Raw genomic sequence first — 15,472 nt, forward strand, 5'->3', positions numbered from 1 at the left:
TAGGTTATTGTCTTTTCTCTGCCATCTTGATTGGAACTCTCTGCTTTTCTTGTAAAAGTGTTTAAGACTTCTCTATTCAGCAGGATATATAGAGGTCTTTTATTTCCCAGTAGGTGACACTGACATGCAAGATTTCATTTTCTCTTACAATGATCAGGCTACTCAGATCTCTGTGGGGTGGTGGGAAATGCCCTTTATTCCATGGGGAGGTGAGCATCTCCTCTGTGACCAGGTCACTGTGCTCTCAGGGCACCACCCCTGTGGGGGAATGTGATGATGGGGGATATTATTCCAAGCCTGTGAAACCCCAGCACTGCCCCTTGCAGTCAGACTCTGTGAGCAGTGCTGCATTACCCAAGGTGTTCTAGGTGTCACAGCTGTGATGGTTTTGGGTAGGATGGGCTGGGCTGGGCTGGGAGAGGCCAGCTACTTTATTTATGGCTTTGTTCTTTTCTCAGTAATGGCTGCTGCCAGGCCTCAGCTGCTATACCTCTGTATCTCCACCCCTGTTACTGGGATCAGCCACAGTGTGTGTGCCTGCCTCTTGGGCGTGGGGGGTGGGGGCAGGGGGAGGAGGACTGGGTTGGTGCCTGCTCAAGACCAAGGTCACTGCCATGCTGGGGAGGAGTGGGACAAGAGGAAAAAATGCTACAAAACTTATATTTTGAAGATATTTTTTCTTGACTGAGCACTTGCTTGTTCCTATATACATTTGACTGTTTTCCAGAGGTACTGCATTGTTAGTTCAGAAAACTTGTTTTATTCAGTTTCTGTGGGGTAACAACTGCTTGGAGCTTTTTAATTCAACATTTTGGTGATGTCACTCCCAGGAATTATATGTCACATATTTCTTGTTTCAACAATTTTTATTTTAAAATGAAATTGGGGCTTAGGGAAGTTTTATAAATTCTCCAAAATTACAGTTTGTTGATAGAGTTGGGATTATAGCCTCCCAATGAAGCGTCTTTGTCTTACCATCTATTAGGAGCACACAGGAAGCATCTGAGACACTTACCCCATATGTAATTGACTGCAGTAGAATTAAGCAGGAAATGAATTGTCTTAGCTTGGGCTACTATAATAAAACACCACAGACTAGATGGCTGAAACAACAGACATTTATTTCTCACAGTTCTGGAGGCTGCAAAGTCCCAAGATCAAAATGCTGGCAGACTTGGTTCCTGATAAGGTCTACTCCCCAGCTTGTACATAGCTGCCTTCCATTGTGTGCTCACGTGGCCTTTCCTTGCTACATACACATGGAGAGAGATCTCTCTTCCTATAAGTGTCCCACCCTCATTCCCAAGGCCCCATCTCCAAATACTATCACACTGGAAATTAGGGATTCAACAGATGAACTCTGAGGGGATTAAAACATCACAATTTGAATAAATGCAAAGGCATACTATATTTGGGGGCCGAATATCAATATTATGTTACTTCTCCTGAAATAAATGTATAAATTTAATGCAATCCCAATTAGAATACCAAAGGATTTTCATCATGAGAAAACTTCATTTATATAGAAATGAAATCAATTTAGACTAGGCAATAAAACTGGAAAACAGCAAGAGGGACCTTACTCTTGTTACGCAGTATCAAAATATAAGGCTAATGTCAAACTAATGTTATCGATTAGTATGACATTAGTATGGGAACAGAAAAATAGATGAGTGAAACAATACAGAAATAGGTTTTGATATAAATGAAAATGCAAAGGGGTTTCAGTTGAAGAAAAAAAACCATATGGGTAAATGATGACATGGCAGTTTCGGTTCAATGGTGTGGTATGATTATCAGTAAAGCATCAAGAACAGGCCTTTCCCACTGACCTATGTCTTAGATTTACCTTAGATATACCTTTCCATCAGTTTTCTTGAATAACATTGTAAATCCCTCATTTGTAGTCTCTGTAAATCCCTCATTTGAATGGGGAGAGCTATGAATTGGCATGTAGACACTGACAGCCTATGTGATAAAGCATCATAAGTCATGGGAAACCAAGGAAGTGGTCCCCTGTGCCTAAGTGGATATTAGTCTTACGACTGAGTATGCCCCAGGTAAGGATGGCATACCATGCAAACGCATGGGTGGATTATTTTAAAATGTCCCGGATGAGAACATTAATGTTTCCCAGCGCTTAGGTGAAGCATACCCATTCTGACCTCTTTCCTCTACAGTGCTGAGGCCTTGGAAGCTATGTTTATTTGGGCAGTTGCAGGGCAGTCTGATGAACCTGTAATCAGAACAAAGGTGCTAATGAACCTAATGCAGCGTTAAAGCCTATTCTGTTTATTTGCTTCCCAGTTCAAATCTGTGATTGCTGTTGATGTCAGCTGTGTGACTAGCTGTTGAACAGATGAATTATTTTAATGAACTGTGCTTGTTCGATGGAAATCTGTCTGGAAGAAAAGAACAATGAACCTGATTTTATGTTACATTAAAAATTAAATTCTAGATGGATTATTTACATATTGAAAAAACTTGCAAGAAAACGAGAATATATGCAATCTAGAGGTTAAAAATATCTTAATCCATAAGCTTAGAAACAATTAATACATATTTGATTATATAGAATTAAAATGTCACTTTTATAAGAAGTATTAGACAAATTCCTAATATCTAATATACAAAGAGGTCTTCAAAACTGACAAAAATATAGATAATCCTATAGCAAAATGGGCTAACAATATCAAAATTTCCGAAGAAGCAAACCTAGGAGCAGGTGAATTTTATACTCATCAGACAAGCATGAATTTGTGTAGCATAATACTGTTGTTGGGCTTGAGGAAACTTGGTTTTTTTTAAATCACTGATGGCGTCTATTAAAATTTTAAAATAGCACATATCTTTTGATATGTCTAGCCATCTCTTGCCTGTAATCTACCCCCCAGCAATAAAACACCTAAAATATAAGAGCCAATTACAAGCATGTTTAGTGTAATGTCCATGGTGGCAATAACTAGCAACAAGCTGAATCAGTAGGGGATTGGCTGAATAAATTTACAGTACACAGTATCACAGAATACTGTGCAGCAACTGCTCATCCTATTTTATCTGACCATTATAATTAATCTCGTCGCCGGGCCCTAACACTTCCTAGTTTGGTCTGAATTGAGAGTTCATAGTTCTGGGAACTTCGAAGGTGTGCAAGCACAAGGGTAGAACACTTAAATATAAATGTTTAATGAGAACTGGAAGAAAATACAACTTAGATTCATGTTGATATACATGTATGTTATTTAGATACATTACATAAGAAAACCAACTGCTGGCATTTATCATCTTATCTCGACACTAACTTTTGAAAATGCTAACAACAAGCAGGGCAGTGCTATAGTTATATTAGCATTTTGTTATTTTGAATTTAAAAGAAATTCATACATTTGAAACCAAGCTGAAGTTTAAATGTTGTATACTCATTTTTATCAATTCAAAAAGAGCACTAACAGCTTTTTATATTGTTATTGTGAAAAAGGATCAAGTATCCCTTTCAAAAATCTCCCCTTACCCCAAATTTGCTTCAAATAAAATACTGTTTAGGACTGAGATCTCTTTTCAGCATCCTTTCTCCCCAAAGAAACAAACAAGAGGGAAGGGATTGATTGTCTCTGGCAGAATAGACAAAATATTGGTCTGACATTAAAATTGAAGCTGAAATGCAAGAGTGGATGTTTTACTGTGTCACCTTAAAAAAAATAAGAGTAGCGTGGTTTCCTTATTTAAAAAATGTCTAATTTCTAATAACAGTACTGGGGGTATTAAGTTCTCTGATGTTTCGGTAAAAATTCTCTCTACCAGCTCTGTACATGATCCTTAAATATATGTGATTTGCCCAATCTGTTGGCAAATCATGCTAAACTTCTTGCTGTAACTTCTAATTGATAACAGATTAGTGATTTGATATGTAAGAGTTAATTTAAATAGTTGGAGCTGTTAAGATACCATCCCAATTTAAAAAGTTATTTCACATCTTAAAGATATGACTTTAGAAACATTTCCTATAAAATATTAGCATGAGTAGGAATGTGTGTCCATTTTAACATATGTTTTATGCACAGCTCCCCTACTCATCTTTTTTTAATTTTCAGAAGTTTAAAAGTGGCACAAAAAATAAAATGAGCACATATAGTATCACAACCTAGAATTAATGTTTGGTTATGTTTACCTAGAATCTTTACTTTTTTAATGAGACATTTAGATACAAAACTGAATTATCCTTTAACTACCATGCTTCATTCCATTTCCCTTCCACTGCATTCCATTTCCCTTCTAGCTGCAACCACTTTTGAGAACTGAGTATGTATCCTCTCAATCCATTCTTCAGAGTTTTACATAAAAATGTTCATCCATAACTAGTGTTTAATATTGGCGTTGGTTAGTGGTGATTTAATTAAAATCTCCACAGATATCATAACATATTCATCATTTTCATTTTTCTTCACTATTTTTTAGATCTTTCTGTTAATACAAATTTGTTGTACTTAATTACTAGAGAATATTCTACCATGTGACGATGTCATATTTTACTTAACCATTTTACAAGACACATTTGTTTATGTTATTTTGTTAATATAATTCATGCTGCATTGAACATAAAATTACATGACTTCTTGGGTACATGTATGTTTCTTAAGTATATGTATATATATTCAAGAATGAGTATTCTGGAATCTAGTTTAGATTTCCCCTCCTCCAAGGTTTAAAAAACATTCTATAAAATTCTTGTATTACTAAGTTTTGCTTTTTGCATTCTAGTGTTTAATGTTACTGAGTTTCATGATAAATATTTTAATGTATGGTGACAGCAAATATCTATTATTTTTCTATATGAAGACTCAATTACCCTGAGACCATTTTTGACTCGACCATGATTTCCCTACAAACTTGTGATGCCACTTCTGTCAATTACCAATTCTTCCCAAAGGCATGCATATGTTTCTGGATACAATATTGTTACAATCTCTTTTTAATGACTGAATCAAGAGCCAATAATTGATTATGCATATAGCAAAACATATAACAAAAAAAAATGACAATTTCCTTAGTTACAAATCTTTATCTTAATGCATCACGCAGGCCTTCCAGAACCATGTCGATTAGTGTCCACGACTGGATCCCTACTTCAATGAAAATACTTCCAAAACAGCATTAACAATATTTGTTATGGGGATCCTAAGGGTGTAAATCTCAGTGTTTTGAGTTGTTGCTAAAGGATTTTCCACATTCATGTCACTTTATATAAAATGAATTTTATGAAATAGTATTAAGTGTGAATTCTGTTGAAGGCTTCCCTAAATTGAGAGCATTTGTAGAGCTTTAATGAGTGTGAATTCTCTGGTGTCTAATGTGATGTGACTTCTGGCTGAAAGCTTTCCCACATTCACTACACTGATAAGGCTTTTCTCCAGTATGAATTCTCATATGTAGAGCAAGAGTTGAGAACTGAGAGAAAGCTTTCCCGCATTCGTTACAACCATACGGCTTCTCACCCGTATGGCTTCTCATATGCACAGTAAGAGAAGAGCTTTGACAGAAGGCTTTCCCGCATATTTTACATTCATAAGGTTTATCACCTGTATGAATTCTCACATGTACGATAAGTGATGTGATTCGAGAAAAGGCTTTTCCGCATTTATTACATTCATAGGGTTTCTCTCCTGTATGAATATTGTGATGTTTAATGAGGTATTGTTTCTGCCTAAAGATTGTTCCACATTCATTACATTTATAGGGTTTCTCTCCAATATGAATTTTCTCATGCTCAGTGAGATTTGACTTGCCACTAAAGGCTTTTCCACATTCCTTACATATATAGGGTTTCTCTCCTGTGTGACTTCTCTGATGTCTAATGAGGCTTGATTTCTGAATAAAAGCTTTCCCACACCCTTTACACTCATAAGGTTTCTCTCCAGTATGTATTCTTTGATGGATAATAAGGTTTTCCTTCTGGCTAAAGGCTTTTCCACACTCATTACATTTAAAGGGTTTCTTTCCGCTATGAATATTCTGATGTTTAATGAGGTATTGCTTCTGGCTGAAGGCTCTTCCACACTGATTACATTCAAACGGTTTCTCTCCTGTATGAATCTTCTTATGCTCAGTGAGATATGATTTGCCATTGAAGCCTTTCCCACATTCTTTACATACGTACGGTTTGTTTCCAGTGTGACTTCTCTGGTGTTTAATAAGGCATGGCATCTGAATAGAAGCTCTCCCACATTCGTACGGTTTCTCTTCAGGATGATGTTTTTGATGAGAAAGGAAGTTTCCCTTCTGGCTGAAGGCTTTTCCACACTTACTACATTTATATGGTTTATTTCCTGTATGACTTCTCAAATGTAGAGTAAGGGATGAGACTCGAGAGAATACTTTACCACATTCAGTACATTCATGTGATTTCTCTCCAGGATGCATTTGCTTATGCTCTGTGAGGTTCTGCTTCAGGCCAAAGGTTTTTCCACATTCGTTACATTCATCACATTTCTCTCTAGTACCAATTTGACCATGCTGAAGGAGATCTGACTCAGTCTGAAGGCTTTCCAACATTCTTATCAAGCAGGTATTTTCCCCGATAAGACTTCTTGAGTATCTCTTAACATGTGACATAAATAAAAGCCTTTCCACATTCACTAAATTTACATAGTTTCTCTCCACTATCAATTCTCAGGTATCTAATGAAGTTAAATTTGATGAAAATTTTTCACATTGATTATCCTGAGATGAGATGATTACAAAACATGATGAAACACAGCATTCTCATTATATTCTTAATGGTTCTTTCTTAGCTTCTCTCATATTTAAGTATAAACTACTTTCCAAACTCTTAAATTAAGTCTCATACGTATAGGTGTAGTCTTAAAAATCAATGTCTGTGATCAGAGGAAATGCTTTTCTGTTTCCTAGGTTTTCTGACTTTTTCTTTAGCTGTATTTTCATGGAGAAGGATGAGACTTAACTCACAAGTCTTTCAACGTGTGTCTTTATAAATTTCCCAGGCCTCTTCTAAAAAGAATATAAATAAATCATCATTGAAGAGTTAATAACTAAAATATTTAGTACCTAGCATGCAGTAAACATCCAATAAAGTAGCTAACGTTATCATCATCACTAATACTTGTGAATTTTTCCACTATTAATAAAAATTCAAAGATACTCTATTATAAAATAAACTGTATTTCAAACCTACTCTGCTAGTATAAAACAAAGCTCAGATGCAAATAACATTCACGGGTGCATGTAGTTTTAATTGCTTTTAAATGTAAGCTTGCACATTTCATAAATTAGTAGAATAAAAGAAAACAAAGAGCAGGTGACAGGATGAAAGGACAAACACATAAAATTGGGAGAGCCTAGGATGAAGGGATAAAAAAATAAAATGAATACAAGTATTATTAAAGAGGATGTTAAAGAGCATGTGTGGTTAATTAAGATACAGCCATGCACTGAATGATGACATTTTGGTCAGTGATGGACCACACACAGGATGATGGTCCCACAAGGTTATGTATATAACGTAGGTTTGTAGTATCTAGATGGTAGGCTATACCATCTAGGTTTGTGTAAGTACATTCTATGGTCTTCATACAGTGATGAAGTTGCCTGACACATTTCTCACAATGTATCCCCATCATCAAGCAGCGCATGACTGTATTCATTTCTACATCTTCCTTCTACTACATTAAAATGGAAGTAAGAGGGTGAAGGGGAGCACATACTCATAAAAACGAAAAGGTCGGAGAGACATCAGTAGATGAAAAGTATCAAGAAGTTTTGAAAGGAAAGCAAATAAAGGGCTATAAATTAACAGCAGAACTCAGTGGCTTACATAAAAAGCCAGCAGATGAGGATAAAACCTAAAAGCAAGGTAATTTGTGACATAGCTATCAACAGATAAGCTCTGTAACTGCAGAAACTGAGATGAGGCATAAATAAATTTATTTTAAAAAGCAGCTGATGTGCCTAACTCTCATAGCTGGAAGGAAACAGGAATTTATTATCCAGATAAAAGATAACGTAGTGTCCCCAATTTTAGTAATGACAGGCAAAATAGATGAGAGTACCATACTGAGAAGAGGATGAGGAAAAGTTTCTATATAGAATAAGGTCCCAAACCCTTTCTACCATTGGACTCCAGAAATGCTGATGGTTGCCAGGTGTCAAATAACTGAAAGGTTCTTTTCTGAAAATATGAGAAGACTTTGAGAACGCCTATATACGTTGACATTTGGAGTCATCTTCAAACTCAATTATAAAAAGATAAATAATCTAGTTTTTAAATTTGGCAAAAAACTAGAACAGACATTTCACAAAATAAGATATAGGAATGGCCAGTAAGCATATTAAATGAAGTTCATCTGAATTAGTAATTAGGAAAATGCATATTAAAACCTCAATAAGATATACCCATTAAAATGGCTAGTTAAAAGGACTGCCAATCCAAGTGTGATAGCCTGAAGCAACTGTGATTCTCATACATTATTGGTGGACATGAAAAATGGTAGTCCCCTTGGAAAACAATTTGAAAAAGTTAAATATACATTTGCTATTCTACCCAGCAATCTCACTCCTAGGCATTTATTCAAGAAAAATGAACATATATGTTCACACATAAACTAGGATTTGAATGTTCATAATAACATCATTTGTAATAGCCAAAAAAATGTCTATCAACTGGTGAATAGACAAATTATGTCCATGTTGTATACTAATCAGCAATAAAAAGGAATAAAATATTAATATGTTCAACATGAAGTAATCTCAAAATGTAAAACTAAGTCAATGAAATTAAATGCAAAAAATGATGTACTATATGGCTACATTTATATGAAATTCTAGAAAAGGCAAAGCTATAGTGACATAAAGCAGATTAGAGTCACGAGGGTATGCAAGGGGGACTGGTTCCAAGACCACCCCTCGCTCCACCCCTACCCTCATAGATACCAAAATCCATGGAAGCTCAAGTCCCTTATATAAAATGACATAGTATTTGCATATAACCTATGCACATTTCCCCATCTATTTTATTTATTCATTTATTTTATTTGTTTTCAGGATTAGGGTTAGATTTAGGGTTAGGGTTAGGGTTAGAATTAGGGTTAAGATTTAGGGTTAGGTTTAGGTTTACTCTCCCATGTATCTTAAACCATTTCTAGATTACTTATCATACCTAATACAAAGTGAATGGTACGTAAATAGATGTTGTACTGAATTGTTTAGTGGCTAATGACAAGGAAAAAGTCTGTACGTGCTCGATACAGATGCAACCATCATAAGCCTAACTACAGGTATACCTCGAACATACTGCAAGTTCAGTTCCAGACCAACACAATAAAGTGAATATCACAATGAAGTGAGTCACACAACTTGTCTGGTTTCCCGCTGCATGTAAAAGTTATGTTTAAACTACGCTGTAGTTACTAGGTGTGCAAAGCATTATGTGTAAAAAAAAGTACATAAGTTAAAAAAGTACATAAGTTAAAAAATTCCATATTGTTAAAAAATGCTAACTATTATCCGAACCTGTTGGAAAAATAACGCTGATAAACTTGCTCAGTGCAGAGTTGCCACAAACCTCCAATTTGTAAAAAAAATGCAGTATTGACAAAGTGTGATAAAGTGAAGCAAAAGAAAATGAGGTGTGCCTGTACATCGTATAAATCAGCAGCAATGTAACTTTTTTTCCCAAATATTTTCAATCTAAGGTTGGTTGAATCCTTGGATGTGGAAACTAGATATGAAGGGCTGACTGTATACAATTACCAAAATGTATCAAATAATATCCTTAAAGAGGGTGTAAATTAACCTCAATAAAGCTGAAAAAGTAAATCTTTCCACACTGAAGCTCTACAACAATTACAAATTATTAAATAATTATCTTGTTTGTGCTGAAGACTGTAGGCAAAAAAGGGAAAGACACCGGCCTTTCCATCAGAGAGCTTAGATGTATGTCTTAGACATCAAAGTGAAAAATACAAAGATAAGAGTGTATAAACTTAGGATCCAAGTTGCTTGTGAGCTACAATATGGGATGGAAGTACAGAGATTGGAAGGCCGGGAGTTACAGACATTTTAATAAAAATGAAGTTCAAGGTTAAACAATGGATGGGACTTTGATGGATGGATCACTGTACAAACTATGGCAAAGATGCAAAAAATTTCATATATACGGAGGGAAAGGTAAGAAGGGTACAACCAATCCTATATTAAACTGGAATAATAATAATCATAGTCACCAAGTATGTGGTGAGAGAGGGAGATTGAAAATATATTCATGTATAAAATATACATCACCCCTGGTGGAGAGTAAATAGATATTGTTTAAAGAAATCAGGGACGGAGACTAAGAAAGTTATGAATGTAAAGGCAACCAAGAGAAAGGGAAAAACACCAACTTTCCAAATTTTCAGAAGAAAGGACATATTCTAAAAACAAAGCAATTAAGATTCTACAGTGATAGATAAAAAAGATGAGGTGAAAGTTAAAACAAAATGTATAATATTAAATAAGAGAACCAATTCCAACCATATTGTTCCTGTTAATAAATGCAGGTAGCAGGGAGGGGGGGAAGGTAGACAGTGGAAAATATTAAATCATTTCTTCAATTAAAAGTTAATTAAAGAAACAAACAAAATATTTCTAGCTAAAGTCTAATACTTACATAGTAAAACCCACCTAAACTATACATATACATATACACACACACACACACACATATATGCATCTAAAACAATATGTATCAGAAATGCTGAAAATATAGAATAAAAATAAAGATAATCATGAGTATATAAACTATAGAAATCCAAGATACAAAAACACATTAGTAATGGAGAAAACTACCTCTCTCAAGCTGTGAGATAAAATCCATAAAACGTGTATGAAAAATAGGAAAATAAAAATATGTACTAGCCTATAACAGCTAATCAGTTTATTCTGTATTTTGAAAACAGATAGTAAACCATCTTTTTAAATGCTCAAAGAACAGTCTCAAAATCTGCCCATATAATAAATAGTCCTATGAAACCTCAAATATTCCACAAAGTAGAAGAGAGACAAACAAAATACTATGACAAAAAAAAAATTAGGAAAATAAATATCTTTCATTTGTAAATTTCAAAATGTATTGGCTTGAACAAACTCACTGAATAACTGTAATAAGTCTAGCCCATTCATACATGCTAGTTTCTTAATTACTCACCTGAAGACCACGTTCTTTACACTTTTTCCTCAATCATCCATTGCTCTTCTTTGAACTGGCAGCTTTAAACGTCTAAATAGTGGCAAGGGACTTGGAAGTTACTATTGAGGATCAAAGCAACATTCCAGAATTCAGGCTGAGCCTTTAGGACTGGCAGAAGTTTTAACGGATAAGGAAAGGGCGGCTCCTAGGGATGCGCAAGGAAGTTGGCCTGTGAAACAGAATAAAGTTAATGATGACACTTTGATTTAGAAGCTGAAGTATGTGCATCCATGTGAGCGCACGGAAGAGTATTTGTACTTTGCGCCTCAGGCCAAATCCATCATTGTGGGGAGTCAGTTATGGACATGTGAAAGCGTGTAACAAGGAACAAGGATATTTGTGTACTTGGCAACAATGTAAGAAGTTGATATTTGTGTACTTGGCAACAATGTAAAGCGCTGGGAAAAACCGGGAGGTAACTGTTCACATAGCAATCACTGCAAATTCCTTGCTACAGTTTAGCAGAGAGTTCTGAGTTGTGAGAATCTCATTGTTCTACTAGATAAGTAATCTGGCTAACCTTGGCTCTTGACTACTGTCTTTCTTATTGTAATGCTATAAATGGTGTGTTCTAAATAAACTCGGGGACACAGCTTGAATCTGTGATCCCTCCTGCAATTCTGTCTGTCTTCTTTCTTTTCCTCAGTCCATGCTCCCCCTTTCAGGTACCCTCAATTACTTCGTCGGCTGGCTCCGACACATCATACAATTTAAATGCACACATTTCAGCAATGGGAAACATTTCTCTTCAGAATTTAGGTTATACAGACAAACTATGTGACTAAGTTGCCAGAGTTCTCCAGAATCAGAACTCATGCGAGTCCTTTTGCGCAGGTGTTACTTGTGGCCTTGCTCTTGATTGAACAGTCACTTTTGAATATAATCTTCTCCCATAACAACACTTTTTTCATAAATTTAAAGTCACCAACCCTGAGTGATATGGATAAAATGTAAAGGAAGTTATTCCAGTATTATTCAAGGCTCAGAGTTCTTTAAATTTTTAGAAGCCTAATATTTTACCTAGGTTATGAAACTCTAAGAGAAATGAAATATTTTAAGTGGCCTATAATTACATGGTCATTCATGGACTTAGCAAGCACATCTCTTTATCATTCATTAAATGTAATGATGAGACCATAGTCTCCAATTTTTAATGGGGCGTGACAAAGGATCAGACTTACTCAGAAGCTCTTCCATTACTCAGATATGAGGCTTAGAATCTGGCCGGACAGTATTATGAATTGATGAAACAGGTAATACAAAAGAGGCAATGAATGGAGGCAAACTGTAGGAAGATGGTATCAGAATGACATTTTAAACAGAAACAGTTTGAAGTTCCTGTGCAACCTCCAGGTGGATCTGTCCATTAGACAGTCAGATAGGTGGATGAGGAGCTCAGGACAAGCCTCAAATAGGAATGGACACTGGTTATTCTTTTGTGTCAACTGAACCCACAGTAGAATGCTGTTACTCTTAGAGTTCTTAGAGGCAAAAAAAGACAATCGAAGTCAGAAACTTACTAATACTAAGAGCTGAAGGACAAAGAGAAATATAAGTCACTAATGGAGTTGTGTGTACGTGGGAGGGGGGTGGCTCCTTGGTTTTGACTGGAATTATAAAAATGAGTAGTATCAGGGAAGTCAAGGAAACATTCAAAAATGAGGCAGTGATAAACATGTGAAAAGCAATGAAGCGGACACCGAAATCTAATTCCTCCACCCCAGTTAAAAAATGAAAATGTACAAAACAGGCAAGCAAAAAATGTGATTCTCACCCCTGCCCTAGCTGCTGCATCCTCTGTCCCCTGACAACTGTTTCTGTGTAAATTTCAAGTTTCTCCATGGAACTACAAATATACATTCTTATCTCCATTTACTCAAAATACCCATATTTTACACCAAACCCTGTGTACCTTGCTTTCTTCAGGTAACAAAATACCTTGCAGACTTTTAAAATCTATCTAAAAGATGACATATACTTCCATTTGCTAAAGTCTTCTTTTGGGTCCTTCATTAACATTTAAAAACAATGTTAATATAGCTTTTACACATTTCTTTATCCCTAGGTGTTTTATCTGATTTGCTGCTCCAAGTACCATCTTCTCTATAACTATTACTGATTATTTTTTATATATCAAAGCTATTATTTTTGTATATAAATTTTTGTACCGCGGTACTTTTTTCATTTTATTGAAAAATATGTTGTGTGATAATGCTGGAAGTAAGTGTCTTTGTAGATAGAAGAAAATTTGTTAAACTATATTTACAAAGGCCATTTGGTTTGGGGAAAACCTGGTCAAATCGGGAATCACGCTCATTTACAAACTAGACAGTTTTCAATTGGTTACCTGATCTCGCTGCACCAAAGACAGGACAACTTGCTTCTCAATTATGTTGTCCTGTAGTAGTGTAAATTACCTCTTAAAGCTACTCCTGGGTCCGGGGCTTCTCAAAACAGCCTCACCCAAGTTCCTCCAAAGACTTAATTAAAGTCAATCCCTACGGGGCCCCCAATAAAAAGTTTTTCGGAAATCCCCCCACCCCAAAATTTACTGATTTTATTTTCTATACGACTCCGCTTTTATGTAAAAATCGCTTTAAAAATTATCGCTCGATTGCTTAGCCGTCTTCCTTTGGCTTTCAGAGAAATGAATGTTCCAGGAAGGTGCATAGGTATCATCATTATTTCAGAAACGAGAAAGGTGAGGTTTAGAAGTTGCTGCCCCACAGTGCTCACAACGCCATCCATGCTCACAACGCCATTCATCCTCACAACCTTGGAACCACGCGGTTTTTCGCGCAGGCTGTTACACTCACCCTGTTACCCTCCCGTCCCCCAGCCGCGACCCACTCCGGTTTCTTCGTGTAACCCTGCCCCTCCACAGCGGCTTCGAACCCAACACGTCACCGGCGATTCCTCCCCTGCCGCTTCCCGGACCCGGTACTGAGCCCAGAAACCCGGGCCCCAAGGCCGGACCCGCGCCCGGAGGAGCCGACCCCACACTCACCAGCAAACAAAGACCGCGATGGCGAGCAGCACCGTGTGCGCCTGCGCACTGCCCGGGCCGGGGCGCCCTCCCGGGGCTGGGGCGCACTTCCGGGGCCCCCACGCCGGAGATCGGGACCGGAGGGAGTCAGCTGGCACTGTTCCGACAACGGTGGACCGCGAGGCCCAGCAGTTCGGTGGCCGGGTCGGCTTTCCGCGCGCTCCCGCCTCCGCCGGGCTTCGCGGCGCTGTCTCCTGGGGGGAGGCAGCGTGAGGAGGCCGCGGCCGGCTCTCGGCTGACGTCGGGGCGAGGCTGCCGCTGGGCAGGGGCAGTGAGTGGTGTGCTCGGGCGGAGAAGCTCGGTTGCAGCACGCCCGGCCGACGCCGACTGGGAGCCACAGCGCGGCGGGCCCGGAGCGCCCGGCGGATCCAGCGCCTCCTAGTCGGGCGCGAGCGCCGCGCGAACTACATTTCCCAGAGGGCGCTGCGCCTGCCGCGCCGCCGCGCCGCCGCGCCGGGACGCGGTGATTCGACTCGGGCCGCGTCCGCTGCGGGCGCGGTGCCCGAGTGGTTCCCTCCGGCCGCGGACCCGACCCGGGGAGACCGAAAGTGGAAAGTCCAGAGCCTTGTGTGTCAGGGTGACAGCGTCTGGTCCCGTGTGTGCGGGCGTGAGGAGCGTTCTGCAGGTGCGGCCGTGAATCCCTGTAGTATGACCGTTACCGTTGGACCGTGTGTGCGGGTGTGCGCGCCTGCGGATTACCCGTGACCGTGTCCCTGTGGCGGGTGTGTGATTGCGACCGTGTACTCCTGTTTCTGTGCACGTGTAGGGAGCTTTGTGGCTGTTCTGTCACCGAGGCCCTGTGGGGATTTTGACAGCAGCCACTGTGTGGGGAGGGGAGGGAGCGGGTTTGTGACTGACGGTGTTTGTGTCTAGTGGCGGGCGTGTGCCTGCACGCAGTGTGTGTGTGTGTGTGTGTGTGTGTGTGTGTGTGTGTGTGTGTGTGTGTGTGTGACTGTGACTGTCCAGTTTGTGTCCAGTGACCGTCACATAGTCATATGTTGAAGGAGGAGAGGGCTCTGCCCCTAGACAGTAAAGACCCTGACTCCTCTCTGTGACACTGAGCTTGACGTAGAAGCCCCATTCTCCTCTGTAGCCCTTCTGTGACGGAGGGGAAACCCGAGCAGGATGACCTTGTCATCTGGGCCCCAGAAAGATTCCTTGTCTCCCCCGCTATCTCTATCCTTCTC

General features: G+C 38.6%; 1 protein-coding gene and 1 long non-coding RNA gene across 3 annotated transcripts in view; one reads left to right on the forward strand and one right to left on the reverse strand.

The window, feature by feature from the left end:
• Positions 1-1,100: 1,100 nt before the first annotated feature.
• Positions 1,101-14,632, reverse strand: ZNF260 (zinc finger protein 260). Its single transcript, XM_039843653.1, has 3 exons — positions 14,247-14,632; positions 11,198-11,408; positions 1,101-7,005 (listed from the first exon to the last, which is right to left on the reverse strand). Exon 3 carries the CDS (start codon positions 6,607-6,609, stop codon positions 5,320-5,322), a length of 1,290 nt encoding a protein of 429 aa, XP_039699587.1. The 5' UTR covers positions 6,610-7,005; positions 11,198-11,408; positions 14,247-14,632; the 3' UTR covers positions 1,101-5,319.
• A 91-nt stretch (positions 14,633-14,723) lies between these two features.
• The window catches only part of LOC120587046 (uncharacterized), a 33,706-nt gene continuing 32,957 nt past the window's right edge, over positions 14,724-15,472 (forward strand). For both annotated transcript variants that reach the window (XR_005648857.1, XR_005648856.1), the window contains exon 1: positions 14,724-14,910. This is a non-coding gene — a long non-coding RNA (uncharacterized LOC120587046). The remainder of the gene's footprint in view (positions 14,911-15,472) is intronic.

This window comes from Pteropus medius, unplaced genomic scaffold (genome assembly GCF_902729225.1).
Source record: "Pteropus medius unplaced genomic scaffold, Ma_sr-lr_union100, whole genome shotgun sequence".
NCBI lineage: Eukaryota > Metazoa > Chordata > Mammalia > Chiroptera > Pteropodidae > Pteropus > Pteropus medius.

Bases quoted from the DNA above. Each gene is read 5' to 3' on its own strand.
- ZNF260 (XM_039843653.1), bottom strand. From the start codon at position 6,609: ATGTCACATGTTAAGAGATACTCAAGAAGTCTTATCGGGGAAAATACC.